This window comes from Acanthopagrus latus, chromosome 4 (genome assembly GCF_904848185.1).
Source record: "Acanthopagrus latus isolate v.2019 chromosome 4, fAcaLat1.1, whole genome shotgun sequence".
In the NCBI taxonomy this organism is placed as follows: Eukaryota; Metazoa; Chordata; class Actinopteri; order Spariformes; family Sparidae; genus Acanthopagrus; species Acanthopagrus latus.
The window spans coordinates 18,317,255-18,343,039 of NC_051042.1; the positions used below are offsets into that span (position 1 = coordinate 18,317,255).

At 40.9% G+C, this 25,785-nt stretch overlaps 1 protein-coding gene and 1 long non-coding RNA gene across 3 annotated transcripts in view; one reads left to right on the forward strand and one right to left on the reverse strand.

Moving 5' to 3' along the window:
* acsf3 (acyl-CoA synthetase family member 3) overlaps window positions 1–25,558 on the forward strand; it is a 38,278-nt gene extending 12,720 nt beyond the window's left edge. Inside the window, exons 6-10 of one of the 2 annotated variants that reach the window (XM_037096100.1) lie at window positions 3,883–3,980; window positions 4,709–4,835; window positions 19,758–19,892; window positions 20,488–20,599; window positions 23,455–25,558. In XM_037096100.1, coding sequence (XP_036951995.1) covers window positions 3,883–3,980; window positions 4,709–4,835; window positions 19,758–19,892; window positions 20,488–20,599; window positions 23,455–23,569 — 587 coding nt within the window. In that variant the 3' untranslated portion in view covers window positions 23,570–25,558. Of the gene's footprint in view, window positions 1–3,882; window positions 3,981–4,708; window positions 4,836–16,004; window positions 16,178–19,757; window positions 19,893–20,487; window positions 20,600–23,454 lie in introns of those variants that run through there. The other variant, XM_037096101.1, reaches the window with a different exon arrangement.
* On the reverse strand, window positions 40–10,626 carry LOC119018432. Its single transcript, XR_005074757.1, has 3 exons — window positions 7,888–10,626; window positions 7,607–7,729; window positions 40–175 (listed from the first exon to the last, which is right to left on the reverse strand). It is a non-coding gene; the product is annotated as an uncharacterized LOC119018432 (long non-coding RNA).
* Window positions 25,559–25,785: the final 227 nt, after the last annotated feature.

The following is a 25,785-nucleotide window of genomic DNA, read 5'->3' on the forward strand; positions in this document are numbered from 1 at the left end:
GAGGAAACAAATTAAAGTTGGATAAAGTGACTGTTTCAGAGAAGTTTATTCTTATACTTTGTATACTTCTTAAACACTAGCAGCGAAACAGCTGAAAGTCAAGGTCTTGATCCTCTGCCAAGTGAACTGTGGTGAGGTTACAAGCCAACTGCTCGATCAACGGCAGGAAACCAAGCTAGAACAGAAAAAACATTTTAAAGACAGGTTTGACATCTGATAATCAGCAGCTACTCAAACTTAAAAACCATTTAATTACAAAACCATTGACTGTATAAAATATGGACATAGCCAATTTGGAAGTGCCTTAAACTTGCATTCTTTCTAATGTCCAGCACAGGCACAGCAGTAAAACACTGCAGAATGTGGATGTTGTTCACATCAAAATATTCATTGTTGCTGTGTTGTAATTAAACTTTACATGTAACTGGCATTGTTCTTCAAAATTTTGAGGCTAATGATCATCAATCAACAAACTTGCAATCAGCGATTTCTTCCACTTCAATCACGTGCAGTATATTTTTATTTAATGTCCAGGATTCATGGCCTGGGAGTATCTGATTCTAGATTGAGCTTGAGACTTTCATAGAGATTAATTCAAATGAAAATTGCTTCCTGTAGCAGAGGATTGGGGTTTTTGATTTCCCTTCTTTCGTGAAGTTGAATCTTACTGTAAAGCAGCTGATGATAGGACATAACAAGTGTGGTTTTGCTGATTTGTCAGTGAAATTGTGTCACAACAGGACCAAATTTGATTAAAAGCCTCTAGACAGCTAGAACTTCTAGAAAGTATATTATCAACTCAGATAGCGTTGTTTCAATACAATTTCGATGACTTTATTTCAATATTTAGTGGATTCCAATGGTTTCTTGGCCTAGGTTTACAAATGGGATGACATGCAGTAAAAACAGCTTGGTATATTCAGTCTGGATTATTCTGCACTTTCGGCCAAAGAAAGCAAACTTTCCACTTCTATAATGTCCACCTCCCTCACCCGTTTGATTCAGTCCTTTGGCTTCACATGTTGCGTTTCAGGCATTTTTCTCTGTCATGATGTCAGATAAAACCCCATGATCCCAACTACACCTCCCTCACACATGCACAAACAAAGGCAGGGTCTGAAAATGAGGTCAGACAAGCGGTGGTTGCTTTCCTCTCCTGTCTTCTCCTGTCCTCCCCCCTTCCTCTCTCTCCCCACCTTCTCCTTCCCCTCCTGTTCCCCAGCCAACTCTTCCTCTACACAGGTAGAGCTAATTAGCTTGCAAGTGGATTGAGTAATCCTCTGTCTGGCTGTTTTGTTGGGGTATTGTTTTGTTTGTTTGTCAGGTAATGTTTGGCATAAACTGAGCAGGCCGTGTTTGATTCCTCTCCAGTGATTTTTAAGAATGACTTCAAGAGGTCTATTGATGTTTCCACTGCAGCACAGACACTTTTTTTAAAAATGTGTGTTTGCGTGCACGTGTATGTATGTATGTGTGTGTGAGTGTGTGTGGAGGTGTGAGTGTGTGCGGGCATGAGCTTGTGACTGTTGTGTCAGTGTGTTCCTGTCTTGTCTTTAAGTAGGTTAAAATGAATCAATAGCAGCTATAGGAAACACTCTCAGCTGAGTAGAGGTGTGCAGTCTCTCTCTTCTTCTTTCACACACTTTCTTTTCTTAATGTCCTCCACCAAAGAAGACAGCTCAGCTTGTAATACACCTATTGACAGCAGTATTATGTCATATAAATGATATTAAATATACTTAGGACATCTAATTGGCCCAATTTTGTTGTATAGCACACTATTTTGGAGCCTTCCTGATTAACAGCAGTGTGTTTTTCTAGGTCATATTTCCCTTTTAAAGATGTGAATATGTGAGATTTGTTCAACCCTGTTTTTATCTATGTCATTATTATCTCACTCTGCTATCCCTTTCATCTTTTCGATTTGCCTTCTACTTTTTACAAGCTCTTTTGTTTTTTTGTGTATTTTCACCAGAAATAAAAGTGAAAGGTGAGGGAGATTTCCTGAATTACACTTTAAAATGGATTTTGGAGACTTTGTCATTGAAGGAGAGGACATTTTGTCGATGTCAATTTTTTCCTTGACATGGTGAAGATTACTTGTTCTACACTTTCTCACTCCAGTCAGAAGAAAAGAGAACAAGAGGCTGAGAGACTAACCTTTTTTGTTAGGGTTATGTTATCGCTTATTTGAATTATATTTAGGTTTGATTTGTCGTTATAATGTAAAGCACATTGATCTCTTACTTCCTTGAGCTTTCCTGACTTGTCATGAATTAGTTCAACCACATCAGCCTTGATCTAAAACAAGGGTAAGGTTATTCTAGTGAAGAGCTAGTTTGTACCATGTGTTATCTCAAATTAAATGGCTGTAGTTGTTCTGAACAATCACACATGAATGTGAAGTGAACAGCCAGCTGTCACAAAGAGGTGTAGACCCATCACATCCGATGAAGCATGTAAGTCTCCTTCAGCTGTAGCTGAACCTGATCCACTCTGTCCTCCAAACTGCTCCTCTAGTGACAATAAGACAGCAGAGCCACCTCACGCTTTACGTCCCAATTAACCTTCTCCACATCCCACCAGTAGTTCAGGACGCAGTGATCATTAAAATTGTGCTAGATTTAACTTGTCAGACCTTCTGACTTGGGTTTGTTTGCCATCCTGCACCTCCACCGACCTACAGTCTAGTTACTTTTGTGGTCAGTTGGTTTTTCCTGTTGGACCGAGCGCAAGCGATGGAGGGTGTGTGATAGACATTGCCCATCAGGACTGGAGTGGATTAGATCAATATGAAGTGAGAGAATCACTCTTTAATCAGGACCTGACCTGCTCTTTATTGGGAGAGCAGTGGTCTGTGAAATGGCATAATAGCCTTAAGGCAGGCACGCACACACTCACAGAAAATGCCACTGAGACCTTCTCTGTGCATCCCCTGTGCACTCTTTGCTATAATTACTTAACTCAGGATGTCACACTTGCACACAGAAAGATGGAGACTGTAGGTGGTGTCAGTGAATGTGGGAATTTTCGTTTTGAACCATGTTTTAAAACGCATTTCTTATAAAGAGTTTCACTCAAAACTGACTGCGGCTCACAGTTGAGAATAATTTCTGCATTTTGACAGGTCTCATTGTATTTCATAATTTGTTGGCTCATGTAACATTTTTATGCAACTGTGCTGAAATAAAAAGCCTTGTCAAGCACTCAGCAGTGGTTGACTGGAAGATTGAAATCCACTGTTCAGTCACTGCTTTCTTTTTTCCATCAGAAACGGCATCAAACAGGTGCAAAAAATTTGAGACTGTTATTTCAGGGGATGGTTATGGAGGTTAAGCAGTATGACTGACATCGTGTGTGTTGGAGTGGGGTGATATTGTGATCTTTGGGTTGACTAGATGCTGTGGATGCTGCAGATCAGTGTCACTTTAAGAGGACTCTGTCTGACTGTATCACAATGTATCTGTTCTCACAAGTCTTACAGAAAATGTCCAATACACAGTTCTCCATTCAGTATTTACTCAGCGCTGGAGAAAATAGCTATGTCAGGCCACTGACCCAGAAATCCCCACTACTGTCCAAGTAAGCTGACTGGCGAGTGAGACGAATAGCTTTCAGTTTAGTGTTTCACAAGCTCAGCAAACCATTTAGTGACCAGTTATGCCCTGCAGACGGAGGTTAATGACATCTTGGAAGAGAGCACTCCCACAGTAGTAGAAATCCTGCACCAAAGGTTGATGGCGATCGTTACATTGGTCATTGCCAATACAAGTGTTCAGCCTCTTTACAGTGGAACAAATATCATCCCATCTTGCTTTCAATTTACTATATTCCCTTGTACTCATGAACTTTTGTGTGTGTTTCTGCTTGATTTGCTGACAGGGGCTGTGGGGTTGCCGCTACCGAGTGTGGAAGTCCAGATTGTCATGAATAACAAAACCAACATCACCATTGTGGAGGGCAGTCACAGAGAGACTCGGGTAAACACTGAATTAATAAGTTATAAGCCGATTTTTAGGGGCGGCAATTTTAGATTTTAGATTACAAATCGATGTTGAAGGTGTCCACAGTTTAATGGCGAATCATGGAAATCACACGATTCAACATCCTTACCCCTGTTTGGAGACATAACCAAGATAACCTTCACATAGCTTGTACATTTGCAATGTGAGTTACATTTAGTGGCATGTCAGATTGAGGAGCTTGTGCCAAGAATAAAGGTCTTTATTGCAATATTGTGTTTTAATGGTGCAATTGGATAGATTTGTTGGTTATTTCAAGCCTGGCTATCTACAGAGTCTACAGAGCATTGAAAAAGAAAAAGACTGAAATATAGGTTGTGATTGTGAATAGATTCGGTTTGGGGGTTTTTTTTGGCTTTCAAGAAGTTCATTTTCAAGGAGAATTTCTGTGAATTTCAAATCCCAAACTCTACTGTACAAGCCACAACACAGATGGTGTCTACACATTTTCTAGATTAACTATAAAATACAGGTTATTCTCATTTCCTAAACATGGAAATACAATATTTTTCTTTCATAAGTCTGCAACTGTAGGCTGGTTAGATTCAGTTTAGCATGTGTTGTCCTGCTGTGCATCCATCAGCACCAGTTGGATTTTAATTTTAAGTGTTTATTCTGGCTAATTTTAACTGTCCTTAAGTCTTCAAAACTGTCTGTCTTAGTCTCTTACTCTCTGAATAATGCAGGAACGTCCAGGTCTGGAGGGCAAGGAAGGGGAGCTGCTAGTTCGGGGTCCGTCTGTCTTCAAGGAATACTGGAACAAACCTCAAGAGACCCGAGAGTCATTCACTGACGACGGCTGGTTCAGAACAGGTACCCGAACCTCCTCATCTGACCCCCTTTTCTCTTAACTCACACTGTACACGCACACATTCACACACATTCCCTTAGAGGGAGTGAATCCTGCCACTAATTGCATCTACATGAGTTGTACCGTCGGAGGGATTCACAGGAGGGGGGAAAGATGTCAACAGATTTTTTCAGCTCTGCTGCAGACTTCACTTTCAGGGCTTGATTTTAAACACTTAAAAACCAGGAGACCAGCAAGAAAACACACACACACACACACACAAATTGTGTGTGCCATGTATGTGTGTGTGTGTGTGCATTTTGGGGTACTATGAGGGAGTGATAAATGGACTATGTGTGTTTTGGTGCTGCAGGGCATTTTTCCTCCTAAGTGGTTGTGACTGCTCTGGGTCTTGAGAAACCAAGTATTACTCTCTCTCTTTCTCTCTCTCTCTCTCTCTCTCTGTGCGTGCGTGTGTTTGTGTGTGTGTGTGTGGCCGCACATAGGGAAGCTGTCATCAGAGGCTTTCTCTCCCTGCAGCACTGCGATTCTCCGCTTTACTCCAAAGCCACCAGTAGACAGGCGCTACGTTGTTTGTGTGTGGAGTGGTGGAGGCTGGGGGACACAGAAGGGAGGGCAGAACCAATAGGAGCTTTTAATTGTCACGTAGACTACAAGAGATAAGAGCCAGAAGCAAAAAGAGCGAGAAAAGAGCTGGAAGTATTGAGCTTGGAGATGTAGTGGTGGACGGGAGAGAGAGTACGCTACAAAGGGTGGCATGTAAGGCTCCCGAGAGGGTGGGGATGGACAAGGTAGGGACGGGGAGCTGGTGATGGTGGAGGCGGGGAAAGGGTTGGTGAAAAGAAGCAGGGAAGGAGCGAGTGGTGGAGGGCGAAGCAGGGCGAAGCAGTGGGAGAGCAGGGCAGAGTGTGTTTAATTGGCTTTGCAGGCTGGAAGGACAGAGATCCAGAGCACAGCACGCTGCTGTCACACTCCATTACAGCCACTGGCCACATAATGAGAGCCTGTGCAATCAGCTCCCCACAGACCGATCCCTCGAGCCACACACACACACGCTCACACACATATACACACTGTGGATTACTCTATAGGCAGCTATCAAACTCTTGCCCACCCACCTGCCTGTGTTCCCTGATGCCAACTTAAACACACACACACACACACAAGCACACATATAGAGTTGTGAAGTGGCAGGAGCTCAGTTTATGTTTTCTGTAGACAATGTTAGGTGACAGCTGAAGCACTTTAAAAGCCCTCCTCTTGTGGTTACATCATTAGTTCTAAAATATCTGGTACTAAAATGTTTGTAAAGGGGAACTCCACCAATTATACACAGCAAACTCTGTTTACAGATCTCAGGGAGTACTACTGCATGTGTGGAAAATGGTTGTATTAAGCTATTTGTGACCCCAGAGTAAGTTACAGGGAATCTGATAAATTGCCTCAGGTGATGAGGCATGATGTCATATGAGTCAGCATCAGTTGGGGCTGAAGATTGTATTTGTGGAGTTGAAAAGAAGTGATCTTAGCAAACCTCTGTAGCTCTAACTGCTACTAGAATAACTCGAACCTCTGAAAGAACTGTCTGAGGATGAGTTGCAAGTCAATTACAAATCTAGAAGATCATTTCAGAGATATTAAGAGACACTCCACCATCTGAAAATTCTGTTCTTCCACACAAACTGTTTTGTAACAAAATGATAATACTTTTCACTCTTTTAAAGAATTCACTGTGAGGTTGTCAGACAATCAGTGAAGACTCCAGGATGTAGCTGTGCCGAGGGCTAAATAGTAGGAGATGCTGTTACGTTTACATTTTTAGGTATGGACTGAAGCAGGCTAGCTTTTTTCTCCTCCCTTCAATCTTTATGCTAAGCTAAGCTAATTGCCTGATGGCTTTAGCTTAATTTTTAGCGTACATACTTATTTTTCCAAATGCATCAAACCTGTTCCACTAGCCAATTGTTATATTCTCAGTCAATATTAGATTAACTGTGGAACTATGGTGGTGCAGCACGTGTTGAGAAAGTGTTTGTCACAGCTCTGATTGACATTTCTGCCTTCTTCTGAGACTCGTGGGTGCTGTAGTTTTAAACAGTCATCTGTCATCCCAGTTTGACAATAAAAAAAAAAAAAATCTTAAACTGGTGGCCACAGTGCTGACAGGATGAGATAAGAAAAGATTAGATGCAATAAGTTCAGGTAAGATAAGACTTCATTGATCCCTCACCAAGGAAATTCACAAGTCGTTAGCTGAGGAAAGAACTGTTTTGAGTATAGAAACAAAATACTTGCAACCTCAAGCTTATCCCACTTCACAACTCGACATATTTTGAGACACATGCATCTGATTTATAAAAAAGGCACTTGCTTGTGTGGACAGTAAACTCCCACAAGTGACTCACATGAACCCTCTTTGTGGATGTCTTGGGGGGGACTTAACCCGCTCCTTAGCTTCCTACCTCTCCTCTCATACTCTTTTTACCCTCACACCTGCTCACTGTTTCACACTCCACCTTCCTCTCTGACACTGTCTCATCCTCACACTCCATCTCTGACTTGCTAACACTTGGCTGATCTATTGTCACCTTCTGACAGAGATTTCTGTATCTCACTTCATCCTCTAGGTTTTGACCTTCAGGTCAGGGAGGGGAAATAAAATGTGTTGAGACTGCTTCTCAGGAATCTGACTACAATGTCCATTTATGGACTTTTGCAATGAACTGCAAATATTTGACTTGAATAAAATATGCACAACATCTCATCTACAAACCTGGCACCTGCAGCGAGGTGTTGAAACACTTTCCTGACTCGAATTTTGCCTCGAAGCAGCAGCTACTTCCAGGCGCCCACCCAGCATCAATTGGCTAGCTGTAAAGGAGTTGCGAAGGTGTGGCTGAAACATGGAGGATGAGAAAAATGTTATCTGATGGTCTTTAGATGCACTGCCTCTAAGATCTGAGCACACAATGTTTGGTTACAACAGAAGTAATAAATATTTAATTCCAAAGACAAAAACAGGTCAGAATGGGGAAATGTTGTGTGGTGATCAACCTGCACCGGCAGATGTCGATGGCTGTGGCTGTTTGACGCTGCTGTACTCCAACGGATGAGAGCGACTGAGGTGTTAAAATACATTTGTCGTATTGCCAGACTTGGTAGGGATGACGACCTTGCGTAGTTTGCAGACAACATCGGTCTGACTCTTGTCAGACTTAAAATATCTGAAATACTGCCGAACTGCTGATGTGACCTTTCCTCTTTTATCCACAATGTCCTCTCGCACTGTTGCACTTGTTTTCTCCTTTCACTCCACGCCATTTTTTTTGTTAAAGCAGTTATGTGGCACGATGGCAAAACAGGAAAGTGCTACTGTGCATGTCACAACAACAGGTTGTTGCTAGGTTACCAAAGAGCAAGTGACTATGTTCATGCCACCATTCTTGCTTAGCTGGGCCGGGAGAGGTTTAGAGGCTAAAGCCCTTCTTCTGCCTACATCCCTAAGAATGCCTTGCGGTTCTGGATCAGGGTTTTCTGCCTGTTTTCTTTTCTTTCTAACAGAGTTCAGTGGAATTATTGACGTTCTATCGAACGTATTTTCTATTGATATTGATCACGTGTCTATCGCGATAGATATCATTATCGTTTAATTGCCCAGCCCTAATACCTCCACAAAGACCTTGTTTTTTTTTATCCAGTCATTTTATCTCAGTTGTTGTTTAAGTCAGATGTTTCATGCATTTCACAGGTTTTGTACTCTTTGTAAGTCTCTTCCCATTGTCTTTTGATCAATATATCAACTTTCCCACCTCAGCTTAACTCAAAAATCTTCCTGCAATGCTACAGCCTTTTCTCAAATTTCCAACATGTCCACTCAGGGTATCCGATGCACAAATTGAAAATGAAAAATCCAGCAGAACTGTGTAAACGATAAAAAAGAAGGTTTTAAAATGGTTTAAAATCCAACACAGGTCTTAAAAACTTTTCTGTGTGGCCTAGTGAAAGATGACATCTGAGAAGAAAAAAAAGCTAATAGGAGACTGACAGGCCAATAGGAGAAGGAGGGAAAGGGAGAGATTGCCAAAGAAAAGTGAAGTGTAAGAAGTGGAGGAGTGTGAGAGTTTGGATCAATAAGTCCTCAGCTGGCGAGAGGTGTCTTCGGCAGTGCAAGCGGGTGCTGTGTAGCATGACTGGCAGCTCTATAGAGAAGCTGTCACCTTCTCCTGAGTGCTCTCTCTTTCCACTCATCTTCACAAACATCTCTGAGCACATTGATCCTCTCTCACCTTTTTTAACCCTTTTTCTTGTGCTCCCGCTGCAGTCCATCTGCCACCCAGAGCTACAATATGAGTTCAGCTCAATTTGACAAGTGGGCTGCTGTTTGATTTGTTGCATAATTGCAAATACTATAACGAGTAAAGGGGCAACATAGATGAAAAAATGGGTATAACTGGTGATGGTGCAGTGTATTTGGGTTTAGTCAACCAAGAGCCCAGTGCTCCCCCTGGAATTGATTATGATGTTCTGAAATAAACCATAAATAAATGTATGAATACATAAATTAGTAAGGACTTGTGGGAAGAGAAGGGAGCTTGAGCATTAGCAATTTTCAAATTTTGCGTTTCAGTGATGAATAATGGAAGCTTACTTGAGGCAGGCAGTGTGGAGGAAGCTGTGTTTGGGGGCTGACGATTAACCCTGCCTTATCTGATGGTTAATTATTTAATTGATTGGAAGGGACTCAGACTCTTGGGCATAAAAGTTAACAAGGGCGTTAAATCTTTGTCTTTTTACCTCAGTGTCATACACTTAATGGCGTATTCCCTGCAGAATCTACCTACATGAGGCAACTGAATCTTGTAAGACCAAGAATTAACAATAAGTGTGGCAAAATAGGTTTTGGTGGCATGTTTCTACATTTTGTTGCTATAACATTTGACTGTATAAAACATGGGCAGAACTTTTGGATCAGACACCAAAGGCTAATGCAGCAGTGCCTGGAAGCCTTTTTAATAGCAAACATGTGGCAACTCCACTGGTTTCAAAAAGACCTCTGATTATATGTAAGTTTATGCGAAAAAGGTGACATTCATATTGTAAATTATGCTCCCTTTTAGATAAAAATGACCTATAAAGCAGGTTACGCTTCAGGGCACGGCTACTACTAGCACAGGATGTCCTCATGTTCTCCGTCAGATCAATCAGGACAGAGCTCCACCCTCAAATATGGTCACTACTGGCTCCAAAAAAACAAGAAAGCAATGTCAGTAATGCTAGATTGAGTATTTAAAAGTGGTAGTCCACCAACCAGTGGGTGGTTTTACATATGGTTGTAAAAAACATTTACTTTTTATTTTAAGATGCTCCTACCAGGTTGATGATAAAACATGTTTCAAGCTTATAGTATATTGCTGCAGAGGCGTGTTTTTTTTAAGAATTTTTGCTATTAAGCTAACCTTTTTCCTCATTTTATTTGACAAATCTAAATGTTAAAACTGAGGCCCACATAATATATTGATTGGCAGGTGCCAATGACAGATACACTGGAATCAGCATATATGTTGAACAATATGTGCTGATAAAATGTATTTAATTTTTCGTTGAAAAAAGGCATGAAACATGTTATGACATGCTAAGCCAACGCTGCCTCTGATTGGCTTGCCCTGGCAGCACTCAAATGCTTCACAGAGTGGGTGGGCCTTTGTGCCAAGGAAGGCAGTGCTCATATGGCACAAGCACATCATGCACAACCTGTCATGTCAACAAGCGATTCTGCCCTGGCATCTAGTTCTAGTGTTAGTGACTGTGAAGTTCCTGTGATGTTGACCAAAAATGTCCGCTTTTGTTCTTTGCAAAAATAAAACTTGAGTTGAGAGGCATATCTATGCTGGTATGTGAAGTTTTTGTAGGCTATTATATTTTATTTCATATACACCTATGTTGATTTATTTAATACTGAGTTAAATGAGTATTATGAGTATAAGTAGTTGCTAAAGCTACTTTTTTTTAGCAGTAGTTTTACAAACTGCATTTCTCCAGAGGTAGAAATGTAGTTTGTTCAAACTACTGAAAGGCTGAACTACATGTAGCTTCACAGGCTACGCTTGCAAAGTAGCTTCCCCAACACTGCACATTTGCAGGATCATTGCAACAAATGTGTGTATGTCGGGCGATACATAGCAACGTCAGAATTAGTTTATTCCTGATATCAAGGATCGAGTACCGTCTGGCTCTAGTTAAAACAAATTTAATGAGATTGTGTGTGTGTGTGTGTGTGTGTGTGCCTCATGATAAAGCTTGTGTGTCTGACTGTGGCTGCTTGTTCAAGATTTAGAGAGATCTAACCCCGGCTGTAAAGGTGAGCTTTAGGTCTGCAGGGTAAGTTCTCTTCACAGACAGACAGACAGACAGAAGTGTGGCTCATATCCTGCAGAGCCATCACTAGTCATTTGTGCATCGCTCTATCGCTCCCAGCTGTGCTCTCCTCTCCACTGCCTCCATCCCTCTCTGTGTTCCCAATGTCATATTTCACCCCGAGTCACATTGTGTCCTCCCAACCCCAATGTCAGAGCTCCCTGTGGGATCCACCAACACCCCACCCCTCCTGGCACTTTGTTTCAAACCAACCAACCCTGTAACTCCCAGCCAAGGTGTCAGCACATGGTGCTCCTGGTCTTAACACCACCAGTTGCAGGTAAATTTAGAGAAATGTTGCATTATGTGAGCTACTAAACTCCAGGAGTTTATAGCAAACTCTTGAAGCAGCTGCCATTGTTTTCTTAGAGAGTGGAAAGATATTTTTTCTGGTCAAAAACAAAAAGATGGAAAACTTCGAAATCAAAAGTGCAAAAAGCAGAACTGTCCTGAGTTCCGAATCCGGTTTGTTCTGCGTTCAGGCTTTACAGTAGACTGCTGTCTGTGTGTCTGGGTTGACTATCAGATGTGTGTGATTCAGTGTAGAGAAGGTGCATGTAAACTGCAGTTAAGTAGTCTGCCTGATGAACATGGCAGATCTGAGACAGACATCAATCCTCAAGTTCAGCTTGTTATCTGCTGGTGGAGAGGCAACCCAGCGAGGAATATAATCAGTAACATTAACATAAAGCAATTCAAGCTTCTTTAATTGCATTATATTAAACAAATTAGATCACTCATCCAAGTGCAAAGTGCTTTCTTGTACGATATTAATTACTAAAAAAAGGAGCTGTGACAAAAGTTAAGGATGATAAATAATGTCAGAGCTGAGATTTCACTGCTTGGCTGTCTGTTATTTATCCTCATTAACTCTTCCATCTAGTCATCGGGGCTTTAATGTGGAACATTAATATTCATATATGCTAAGTGTTTACAGTCACTCTGAGACGAGGCACGGCTCACTTTTAGACCTCTCTCATCTTTGTTCAGATATCAGGCTCTCCTCTCCACAGTGATGGAGGGCACTCAGCTTTAACCTGCAGTGTGAGAGTTCAGGTTGGTGTTGAATGTGGTGAAAGAATGTGACTGTGCTCATACTCACAGTGGAGAAGCATCTCCTCCTCCTTGATGCTTGTGCAGATACACAGATAACCAATACTCTAAACAACTTTGAATATGTACATATATATAATATTCAAAGGGATATAAAAAGTTTCTACAACCTCGATGTCTGCACTGTTAAAGTGATACTGTGAAATTTAAAGTGACTGGCTGGCAGCAATAAACTAGTGGGGTGCTGTAATATATTCAACAGTGTGCTCATTGTAAATTTAATCACAATACCTATAAAATACTGTAATCGTCATCACAGTAGGGTTCTGTATTTTTTATTACAGGAAATATTAGACTGTAAATTCATAACCATAAATAATTACACACAATAAGATTAAGTCAGAAAGATTTCATTTGTTGTATCCCTTCATTTAACTTTAAATTGTTTTTACATTTGAATTCTTAGATTTGACAGTCACATGCAGGCTTGGTTGGTAAGGGAATACATTTTATATTATTATGTAATTAGCAAACAGTGAGCAACTGTTCCATTAAAGAAAGAATTACGTAATTAAATTACGGGTATGTCTTAAAAATGGGTATTACTAACAGGATTACAATTTAGAACAGAGATGAACAAAAGCTAAACTTAATGGTCGACACCTGCCCAAAGGAGGTGCTGATACCTGGGCCAGGGCTAGCAGATTAGCATGCCAACTTCAGTTGAGATCTTTTCAATGTAATACTTCACATCTGTTGATAATTTTGGTTAATGTTTGAATATAAAATTCCTACACATTGCATCTTTTAGAATATATAGTTTCTTCTCTAGAAACATCTGGCAGGCTGAATTGAACCTAATGTGTTGGCCAACTTTGGCCCACAGGCCCCACTTTGGGCAGCCCTGTGCTAGTCTGTAACCATGCGCACATGACAAAAACTTCACAAGTCTCACACAACATCACTCTGTTGTCAATTGAAACTAAATGCACAAGTGTGTATTGTTACGTAAGAAACACTTATATGTTTGGATTACATGACAGTAATCTTTTTGCTATGTATTTTCTCATGTATTCATTTGCATGTGTTCGATATGGAGGTAATCAAACAGTAATGGAAAGTAATCAGGGTAAGTTACTTAAGAATATTGTGATACTTGCACTACGGTATTGAATACTTTTTTATAGCAGGTAATTATTAGCTGTATCAGAATACGGTTTAAAGTAACCCTCCCAACCCTGGTCACAAGTAAAGTGTCAATATTCAAAGTACAAGGAATCAATGAGAAAACTGATGTTTTGGCAATACTGATTTTTTTTAAACATATTGAATATTTAACGTTCTACAAATAGTAAAACATTAAATATACTATATTTTTTCAACTGAGTATATGTCAAAAAGGAAGAGCAAATTATCACATTCTGTTTATCTTTTATGCAGCGTCTCAAGTTTCATAGAATCCGTGTGGTATTTCATTGTATAATGATGGGAATCAAAGACATGCAGGCTTGTTTTTAGGAGAGATGTCAATCTTTATTAAATATCTTTTTAATTTTAACCGCCTACTTGAGTGTCTGGAGCTGTTTTTTTAGCTACACTTTACCCATGGATGAGTTTGCAGTCTGAGTTTGAGTCAAAAGCAGAGTGAGAAAAATAATGTGAGTGTGGACATGTTTTTATTTTATCACTCAAAGTGCACTTTACAGGAGGCTACATGCCAGACACATCTCCAGGGTCGAGTGGAGGGGGTACACAAAAAAACAAGTACATGGTACTTAGATCAAGGTCAGACTCAAATCACATTCAATTATAAACACTCACATAATGGTTATTCCAGAAACAGCAGAAATCTGTTTTGTGGTCTGAATGTCCAGACAAACTAATGGATGACTTCTGTCACCTCCACAGAAACTGTTTTTGTGCATTTTGAGTTGCCTCTCTGCCTCTCCGACACCTCTAGCTGTAACGCTCGTGGCAGACAGGCTGAAGTGTTTGTGTGATGTTGGCCTTTGTCATATGTCACATTGTGCCCTTTTCCTTCACATATTTCTTTGTCTAAGCAAAGCAACATGTCTAGACTATGTGTGTGTTTGTCTGTGTCCGTCTTATTTTGAACAGTTGCATGGAGCGAGGGCTCATGTGTGCACACAATCAGCCATAAATTGAAAACGCTGGGCATTTATGACATCAATTAATGATTTGGGATTGGCATTGGAAATACAGCTACTTCTGAATCCTGTCAAATCATAGTACCTATTTTTCTGAGGTAACATCAATGGCGCCATTACTGTGGAGCCCCCGTGCTGCTCTGAGAGTTTGTTGAGTGGGTACTCAGGGAGAGAGGCAAACAGTTGGTTTGATGGATAAAGAGCCCACAGCTTGGTTCAGCCGGGAGGGACTCACCTGCCTTGTCTAGGATAAATTTAAGCTCCAACCTGAGTGCATCACATGTAGCAACAGACACTGCAGATCTGGATTTTAGATTTTGGGTGTTATGATATCAGACTTTCACTACACGATGGCCAAACAAGTTCACCATAATGATAGTATTGCAATATCTATACAAATTTGAATAAAAATTAAACAACTTAAATATGCCTCATCTTTTTCGTCAAGGTCCATGTGTTACTCACTGAGAAATTAATGAAAAGGACAAAAAATGCCCTGTCTCACAATTTTGAATCAAAGTGAGAAAAAAATCCTGAATCCATCTCCCAATGAAGGAATCTACGCAAAAAGTTAATTAAGTCTGATCTGAGCCTCCATCCAAGTGTCATGGGAATCTGTTCAGTCGTTTTTGTGTAATCCTGCTGACAAACCAGCCAACCAAAAAACAAATGCTCACAGGTAAAAGCATAACCTCCTCTGCAAAGCAGTAATTATGTAACACTGGGATATTTTTGGTTTTAAGGTATACCACAGTACAGGAACTGATGGTTATCATACCCTAATTATCTAAATTCAAATACACAGATACATTTATTTATGTCTTACCTTCTGTTTTCCTCACTAAGGTTCATTGTAACTGATAATGATACACTGCTCAAAAAAATGAAGGGATCACTTCATCGCTACAGTATAACACCAAGTCAGTTAAACTTCAGTCTGTCCATTCAGGAAGCGCAAGTGCCTGTGAATCAATTCACCTGCTTTGGTGCAATTGAGAGTAACAGCAGGTGCAATGGAGAGGCAAAAGCAAGACAACCCCCAAAAAAGGAACACTTTTGTATGTGGTGGCCACAGACAGCTGGTAGTCCAGCTCCTCCAAGTGGAGCAGATCCATACTCGTGGTTGCCAGAAGGTTTGCTGTGTCTCCCAGCACAGTCTTGAGAGTGCTGAGGAGCTACCAGGAGACCGGCTGCCACACGAGACAGGGCTGTAAAAGGGCATCAACCCAGCAGCAAGACCAGCATCAGATGTTGTCAGGAGTGCAGACAGGGAGGCAGGTTTCCCTTTTTTTGAGCAGTGTATTAACAATGACATAATACTGTATACCGTGATCATGTGAATTCATGATATTTTCTGAGACTGTTGGCAAACTGGTCCCTAGTTCCGGTAAAAAAAAAAAAACAATCACAGCATATGGCTGTGTAATGCTGTGTGGAGGGAACATGTTTTAGAAATCTGTTTGTCGTCTACATTTTCACAGTTGATGTTTACCGTCACTGCTTACAATTTGTATTTCTCCTCTTTTTTCCATCTAGTTTGTTCAATGTAATATGCTTGGTTTACCATGGAAACTGTCAAGATTTACACACATGGAGACAATGTTGTGCAACCACAAATCTGACTGCAGGAATGAAGGCCAATCACCAGAGCTCTGTTAAAATGTCACACTCCAGCAGAAATTCCTCTTAAGGCAATTTTGTATTCATCTGAAAAATTGCTGGAGCTGGATTTTTTTTTTTTTCTTTTTTTCCAAACGTTGATTACACACTTCTCTGCACAATGTTGTTTTTCCCCGTTAAGAAAATGATAATTAATGGCTTAAAAATAATTTTGTGTTGATTGTCTGAAATTTCAATTAACAGAATAAAGTTTTCTGCAGAGCCAACTAATGTCATTTTCTAGTTTTCTAAAAGACATTATGGAAGTTTCTCTGCCCTCCATCCTCCAGTCTTGATCTGTTTTTATTTCTTTTTTTTTCCACACTGTGTGCCTTCACTTTCTTTAATGCTTCAGAATGAGATGAAAGCCCAGTGCAATTAGGCTTCTTATCGTTTTAATTAAGAAAGCCATTCGGCCATATCTGCCTCCGACGCCATAACACATAATGGCAGAGAGTCTCTGATGCCTGAAGTCGTGTTTGTGTGCGTGTGTGTGTGCGCAGCGTGTGTGTACATACAGTAGTGTGTGTGTGTATGTCCTAGTAACACAGTTCCCAACAATCTCTCTCCCGCCCTTCTTTCCTCTTTTATCAGTCTGTGTTCTCCAATCACTATTCCCACTTGTGCCGCTCTGCAAACATGCTGTTCTATCCCTCGTTATTTCCTTCTCCTCAAAGAGACAAGGTCAAAGAGTCCTGTATAAGTACTTCAAACTCAATCAAAGTACGTTGTCTGAGTGTTTCTTTTCAACCCCTTTGTCAAACATTGCCTCATTAATGCCGTTTCCTTCCTCTACATTTAAACATTTACAGCCAAATGGAAGAATTTTATGGTATTTTTTTTATCTGTTTCAGCCAGTGCGCACACAGCAACAGTTTATCAGTTTGCATATAAACGGCTCTTCTCCCTATATTTATATGCATACGATGAGAGCTACATGGCTGTAACCAAATTAGTCCCACATTTAATTTTATTTTCCCCTCTCCATCCAAAAGAGGAGGAGAATGGAGGAAACTGCACTCTGTTAGTGGTGTTAACACCCAAACAAGCTCCTCTGCTCCCCCCTCCTCCTCTCCCTCCATCCTCCCTCTCCTCCCCTCCCCTGTTACCCTGGCCTATCAGTGCGGAGCAGTGGACTGTGAAGAAATTCCCAATATCTAAATTTACACACTGTATCAATCTTGTTTAATAGACTGGAAAGCTTATAGCCGCCGTGGCAAGCCGGCAGAGAGGGCAGTGGTGATAAATTGTCGGTGTGCAGGCGACAGCCGCCCGTGATGTATAATGAAATATTTATGATTTATCCCAGCTAATAAACTGAAATGAAGTGCGTGATGTATGGGAACAGATGGGCCCTCTATTGATGCTGAAGCGGAGAGGCAAGAGGGGGAAGAAGAGATGGGAAGATAGGTGGTGAGACGGAAACAGGAGATGTGATGAGAGATGCTCCAGAGGTAGTGAGAAAAAATGGAGGGCATGGATCGTAATAAAAAAAAAAAAAAAAGTGGAAATAAAAAAGCAGACTTGTGTGCTTTTGGCTGAAAGTGGACAAAAGTGTAAGATGGATGGAGGGATACAGCATTAGTGTAGAGAATAAATGAGATTAAATGATGGAGTAAAGGACAGACAGAAGATGACGGTTAAAAAAAAAAGGACCACTGCCAAAAATAATCCTTCTCTTAAAATGCTTCATCGTGTTGATTCCAGGTGAGACAGAACCAGTTGTTTTCTGTTACTGATGCAATATTTCAAGTGTAGACTATTTGCTTCTGCTGTAGTGTCAGCAAACACACACCGCTGAAGCTGGTGGAAATGTGCTGAGGAGGGCTGCATTCAGGATTTAAAATCTCCCGGTGACACCCCAGATGTAAAGATGTAGTACGTAGTAAGAGGAACACTTATCCTCTGTATTGGCAGGAGTTAGATGAGATGATTGATACCTCACTCCTACGTGGTCATTCAGCATGAAGCTACGCTATCTTAGCTAGCTTAGCTTAGCTTAACATAAATGACTTCATAGCAGATAATTATTTATTTTCTCACCTAACTCTCGGCAAAGAGGTGAACAAGCTTATTATGCGTTGGGTTGAAGGACTTCTTTAATGACCAACCAAAAGCTGTTGAATTTACTTAATATTTCATTGACCTTATTGGATTATTGTTTATTTTTTACTGTATATTAATTTAACCATTAAATTATACATTTCCTTACATTTTATGTCCCTGCACAATGGTCTGAATTATTTTCCAAAACAATGTTTTGAATTGTGGGTTAATTAATTTTGGTATTTTAATTAAACATGCTTGTATGTACACAGAAGGTCTATAATAACATCTTGCATCTTTAATTAAATAAATCGTTCACATTCTAATGTGCGTTCTAATGTCTTACTAAATGTGAAAACTGATGTTTAAGGATATCTAATTAGCCTTAAAACTTAAAAACTTGCTGTTTTTATTTGTCCCCTTGATCGTCGAACACCCAAATGTTCAGATACAGCGGACATGAATTGTCCTCGGTGTGCTCAGTCATACTGAAGCTACAGTCACAGCCCCTGATCCTGACCTCTGCTGATCTCTAAGTCTACCACCTAACTACAGCATCAGCTTGACCTCATCACAGTGTCTCACACACACACACACACACACACACACACACACACACACACACACACACACACACACACACATCCATCCACTGCCTCCTCGGTCCCAGCTGCGGACATGCCACCTGTAATAATCCAAAAGGACACCTTCTTGTTCCTTCCTTTCTCCTCCCCGCTCATTCGCTCCTCTGTCCATTTTTCTCCCCCTTCGTCTCTCTCCACTCATCCATACTGACCCATTTCCTCCTCTCGTCATCCCCCGGCCCAGCTGAGCCCCTCATCCCACATACTGTACTCATCCTCCCCCACACCTGTCCCCCAGACACCGAAGTGTGTGTCTGTGTGTGTGTCTGGAGGATGACATGAGGGGATCTTAAACACTCATCTGTCCACTGCAGTCTTAAACACACACTCACACACTCCTTGTGTTCAATCAAGTTTACTTACTCTATATTCCTTGTTTTTTAGTCATAAAGGTGATATGAATATCATCTGTACCCTATACTCTGATTTTTGTTCGGTTTAATTGACTTTCACACATATTTTTCTCCACAAACTGGAAAGCTGTTGTTGTCTCCTGCAAGAAACCACTCATAGCAATTACAGTAAATTAGGTTGTCTTGTGGCAGGCATGGCTCAGAATAAGCTTCAAGTGATGACAGAAAGAATTGGGAGAAAATGCTAATAAGTTGCTGATTGCGCTGCATGAATGTAACTATAAAAAAGTAAATGGCCAAAATTTGTCATGTTGATGATGCAAATGGTGCTTTTTTGCTATATTTTCACTAATTTTTAGCCGTCCTAGTGGCTAGGTTTAGGGGAAAGCAAAGACGGCTGGGTGGTTGGTGTATCACTTTGGCCTGAACTGAAACGTGTCAACAACTATTTGATGGATTGACATGAAAACTTGAACAATTATCCATTCAGTCATGGCTGAGGGTCTGTAGTTTTGTTTTCAAAAATGCAAACTTTGACTGTGACTCCATCTTACTTTCTGTGTACCGTTTCTCTTCTTGTCTTTAAGGAGACACGGTGGTCTATAAAGACGGCGTATATTGGATCATGGGTCGCAGCAGTGTTGATATCATCAAGAGCGGTGGCTACAAGATCAGTGCACTTGAGGTTGAGCGTCAGCTGCTGGCTCATCCGGACATCACAGGTAAGAGTGCTGGTTTAGTGTCTTACCGGTGATGTGCCAGTGGCAGTTGTTTTCATGGGGCAATGTCAGGTGCCCGTGAACAAATTAAGGAGTATGGTCTCAACCTACCTATTAGTGCATAAGTGTCATGAGATAACGCTGATTGTAACTTGACCCTATATAAATTAAATTGACTTGACTTGTGAGTAACTGGCCAGGGATCCTTCTGTCATAGTTTTTTCTCTCTTCCGTAGCACAATGGATTTAAGATATTTAGGGCATCCAAATCAATATAAGGTCGGTGCTGTAGACCTTTTTATGCTGTATATAAGTTTAAGAAAATGCCACAGGACAATGATCCTTACCATAGAGACAAGACAACCAAAGAGGTTTGTGTGACTTATGAGAGGACTGTTCCTGATGTTCATGTAAAGACCATATGAATGATAGTCAGCATGAATAACCCCAGTTATAGTTCTGTTTTAAAATCACTGCGCTCAAATACAGATGGAACACATGTGTTCGGGTCCTAATTTTTATGTCCTGCACCGCACAGTGAAAGAATTTGAATTAGAACTTAACAGCATGTCTGCTTTGTATGATTGTAACCTTGCAGACGTGGCTGTGATCGGGGCCCCAGATGCTGTTTGGGGTCAGAAAGTGACTGCAGTGGTGCAGCTGAAGAAGGGGCAGAGTATGACCCTGCCGGAGTTGAAGACCTGGGCAAGGTATTGTGACTTTCAGCTTGATAATCTAACAGCTTCCGTCAACAGTAATACATGAACAAAACACACCTATTCATTCATTCATTCATCCATCAGCTTTACTCGCTTACCTGTTGTAAAAGGATCGCAGGTGACATTGGGCAACAAGCAGGTTATACCTCGGACAAGTCACTAACCAATCACAGGGCTGACAGATGAAGACGGACTATCATTGTCTGAGGGCAATTTACGTACCTGCACATCTTTTGACCAGGGATGCAAATTTTAAACATTTTTTTGAATTGATAGGTGGCTGTTTTTCCATTAGAAAACTGTTTTTAACCAAAACTCGATCTATGCTTGATGCAAAATCAGAGTTGGCTACATTAGGAGTTAAAATAGCCGATCAAATAAACACCAAAATACTTGAGACTTTGATTTAATAAACCAAAATAATTACTTCATTTTCATTGTCTGTAGCCATTCAACAATAAACCCAAAACATTTTAATTAAATGGAGTATTTTGCATTTTGGTTTGATATGTTTGAGGAGGAAAAGTATTTGTAATTTGTAATCATCTGTAATAATTTTTGCCCATCTCTTAATGTTGGTTAATAGATTTTAATCGGCCAATCAATGAATAGATCAATTAATGATTAATTGTTTAGATCCCTTATTCGGACTATGTGTGAATCCGGAGCATCCAGAGAAACCCACACAAGCATGGAGAGCAAGCAGATTCCACCCAGAGAGGCTGCTGAAGAGGTTCCAAACATTCACAATATGAGGCGACAGAGCTAACCATGACACCCTTCATTCATATCTGGCAAAAAAGTTTCGCCAGGCAAGTTTTGCCGTAATGCAGTATATTGCAAAGATAAAATTTCTGGTAAAAGTAGAGTTAATTTTTACTTTGACTTTGTAGTGTGAGCGTGAGTAATGTACTGATTGCTTTTGCACTTGCAAGACTTGCAAGAAAACTTTTTTTTTTCCACTTTGAAAAATTCTACGCTACGGAGAAATAATACCCTTTAAAGCAGCTGATGAAATAATTGATGCACTGTCGTGCACCGTTCACAACAAAACACAAAAAGAGTACCGATTCCCATGATTGTGAAGGAGTGCTGACCCTGCCTTGGTTGAATCTTGTTATGTTCGATTGGAAAGAAGCTCTTTGCCGGTCCTGTGGTAAACAAATGAAGGCTCCTCATGCGGACTCTGCAGCTCTCCGAGCAGTTCTGCACACACATCCCCCAGTGACCAGCCCCCGAAGTCCTCAGATCAATGCAAAGGGATGTGAGAGAAATAGAGGCCAGAGATGGACTAATGAGGGGAGCTGAAGGAAAGACAGGAGATGAAAAAGGAGAGGATGCGGAGGAAGCGGACAAATGATTGTTACGGAGGGCTTCGTCTTACATGTTAACAGCTTCTTTTTTTTTCCTAAATGTCAGGAGAGTTTATTTTGAAAGCACTAATACTGCTTGTTTTTTTGTCCCCCCCTCTTTTACTCACCCTCTACACAGAAATTTCTCCAACTCATTTGTCCACATATTTCTTTTCTTTTTTCCACCATCTGGTTTTTGTCTTCTGCACTATCCATCTACTACACACCACAGTCATTTATTCACTTCTCTGAATTCTGAGTGCATTTTGTGTGTGCGTGTGTGTGTGTGTGTGCATGTGTGTGTGTGTGTGTGTGTGTGTGTGTGTGTGTGTGTGTGTGTGTGTGTGTGTGTGTGCGTCTGGGCTGTGGGCTCCATATGGTGTGGGGGTGTTAGATCCTACTGCTGTGGCCTGTTGGTCCAGCATGGTGGAATACTATTGCTGCCTGTGACCCAGGTTAACACACACTTGCGCAGGCACACACACACACACACACACACACAGCGATACACACACAGTGTTTGCAGCCAGAGGTGCTGCCAGCAGACAGGCAGTGCCAGCCCACAGCCCACTGCTGAGGCCAGGGCATAGGGGAGAGAGGGAGATAAAATGAGACATAAACAAGTAGATGGATGCTCACTCTTCAGTGCCCTGGCTTCAGCTGTCAGTCTGAATCTCTATCACACCCTCTGCGCCTCACACTGCCTTCAACACCCACACACACAAACACATATACACATTCACACAAACACCCTCACACACACACAAACACACTGCCCTGGAGAAATTGGTGACACGAACAAGCCCCATTACAGAGACAGTGTATGTATGCACATACACTCACTCACACTTTACTCACTGAGTCAGAGAGAGGGAGAGACGGAGACATCTGCTGAAAGGAGTGTTTGATGGCAGCAGTATGAGTCATTATGCTCCCTCGTACCACACAGGGACACACACACTAACACACACTCAGGCACAAACAAACAAACAAACAAACTAGGTTAGAAGATAATAGAAAAGCTCCAGGCTTCAAGACTTGACGTAACAACCGTGCACTCAAAACGGAAAAAATAAAACACTTTTAATTATCCCAGCCTTCTGTTTTTCCTTTTATTATTTGTTTTTTTTTCTTTTTTTTTATTTCATCTCACAGTGATTATATTGTTTTGTACGAAGGGAATTGTCTGTGTCTGGAAGGCGAATTGTGGATATTAGGGAGGAGAGCTGCAGAGTGTATGAAGGACATTTCTTTCCTTATCTCGTCTACTCTGCCACGGGGCTAGCCTTTGTTTTGCAATTGTTTTTCCGCTTTTGTTTTATTTTTTTCTTGTTGCATTTGTGTGTGCGTGTGCATTGTCCCATCCCGCATGTGTGCACACTGATCAGTGTTATGTGTCCTTGTGCATGCCTGTCTGAGTTGAGTCTGTGTTGATCTTCCCTTCCTCTCTGCAGTAAACAGTCTTCAGTGTATTAACATCAGTGTTTATTGCAGGGAGCACATGGCGCCCTACACCATCCCCACAGGCCTGGAGCTGGTGGAGGAGATGCCAAGGAACCAGATGGGCAAGGTCAACAAGAAAGACCTCCTGCGTCACTTCTTCCCATGACCAGACCATTTTGATGCACATGGCAGCATAAAGGTGGCTGGTTAAAAAACACAGGTGTAGCTTCCTGGCTACAGAGGAAATACAATGTGTAAAGAGAAAAACAATTTTTGACTTAAAGCAGACATGTTATACTAAAGGTTCAGGCAGGTTATTACTAGAATAGGATTACCTGCTTTAGTGATCAAAAATGCTTTTACTGTCCAGTTCTGCCGCACAGTATTCCCACTCTGTCTGAAACTGTTTTAGTATCTGTCTCTTTAAGGCCCCCCCTCCCAAATACCCAATTTGTTCTGATTGGTCAGCTCACACACACCTGAGCCAGCATCGCTAGCAACAACATAGCAGCTGTGCTAAATGAAGTTTTATGTGCCAAACTAGCTAGATTAACTACATTATGCAAATATGTGACACAGTTACGTACTTTAACATTAAGGAAGTCACTAAATCAAAGGTTGACGGGGCGAACCCATGAAACACTGAGGGAAAGAACAGAAACAAAAAGTAGAATAGGTCTCCTTTAAATTTGGATGTAACATAATCATAACACAAAAACTGTTCTAAAGGTAATTCTGTTAAATTAAGTATCACTCATACCCATGCATTTTTTATCAATTGCCATGTCAGATATGTAATTTTTTGAGGCACTTTGAAACATAATCAGGAGGAGAGAAATTTGCACCTTAATTGCAAATGAATTTATCATAAAAAGTCTGAATAATCTGACATGCCGTTCAAAACAGTCCAACATGTATTGTACAAGAAATTGTCAAGCAGTGTTAACTGGTACACAATCTAATGTGGCCCACTTTTGTAGGCTTTGCAATCGTAGTAATTTCCCAGTTCCATACTACATACTGTATGTATTCTAAACAGGTTTAAAGTATGTTCACACTAGAAACATGACAAAAATACAGAACAGTCAGTATTCACACTGAGTAAATACTGACTGTTCTGTATTGGGCTGCCCCAGTAGTTCAGTTGGTGGAGCGCCCGTCTCATGTCCGGAGGCTGTGTGCTTGCCCAAGTGGCCCAGGGTTCAAGTCCAACCTGTGTCCCTTTGCTGCGTGTCACCTCCCCAAAATAAAACGCGGGAAAACATGTTGCTTTTTCTGCATGAAGTTCATTTGCCTGTGGCATTTTTGGTGCAGTTTGTACCCTATCTGCAGAAACCATGGACAATAGAGAATAACCTATAGTACATATTTTGTGCAATTTTATGCGGTATAGAACTGGGTCAAAACATTGGATATGTGCACTTCAAGTGAGTGCCCTTTATGCACTGTGGGATGCACTGTTCACTCTGCCTTAAGGAGATGGGAACAGCTATTTAAAGTCTGATTTGGCTGAATAATTACACATACACTAAAACAGGATGTTCATCTGTTCAAGTAAGAATACTTAAAACACATCAGTAACTACTGGTAAAGAGTGCGCGTAGTACTTTTTTAGGAATATGTTGATGATTTATTTGTGAAAATGGTGTAATTAGAGAATACAGTATGACACTTTTGGTGGTGTGACTTGAATTTAAGAATCGTAACAAGTTATACTCGTACCAGACAAAATCAAAGACAATATGGTGGTGGAACATGATGATCTTTGAAATGTGATAAGTGAGCAAATACTGTTAATATTATGTAACGTACACTGTGTTGCTTTTTTACGGGCCTATAAACAAACAGAGACACAGCTGATGATATGTACAATAGTAGTTTGCAAGAGCTGACATGCGCTTTAGATGTACTCTAAAGCCATATGTTTACTTTTGTATTTGACATTACAGCAAAACTGTTATGGTGGTTATGTTATGGAGGGGTTTGAAGAAAAACAGCATCTTGTACTAAAACAAGTTCAACACACAACAAAGGTTCTGATGAGGACAGGCTGAAAAAGTTATATAGTGCACCTTTAATATTGTTCACACACTGATGCACTTGAAATTATAGATAATGTTTATCTGAAAATTAAAAAAAGTTTTAGAGAATTTGAGTCGAAGTGTTTTGGAGTTATTTTTGTTTGCTTCTCTCTCAAGAGTGTGTGCGTGTGTGTGTGTGCATGTACGTACGTGTGTGTGCACGCAGCTGTGGTTACACAGGTGTGATGAGAGCCCAAAGGCGGTTTCTCCAGCAAGGCACAACACCACAGCTGGATGCCCCACACTCCATCTGACTAACCCTCTCGCTCCGCTCGCTCTTCTCACCTCTCATCCTTTCTCA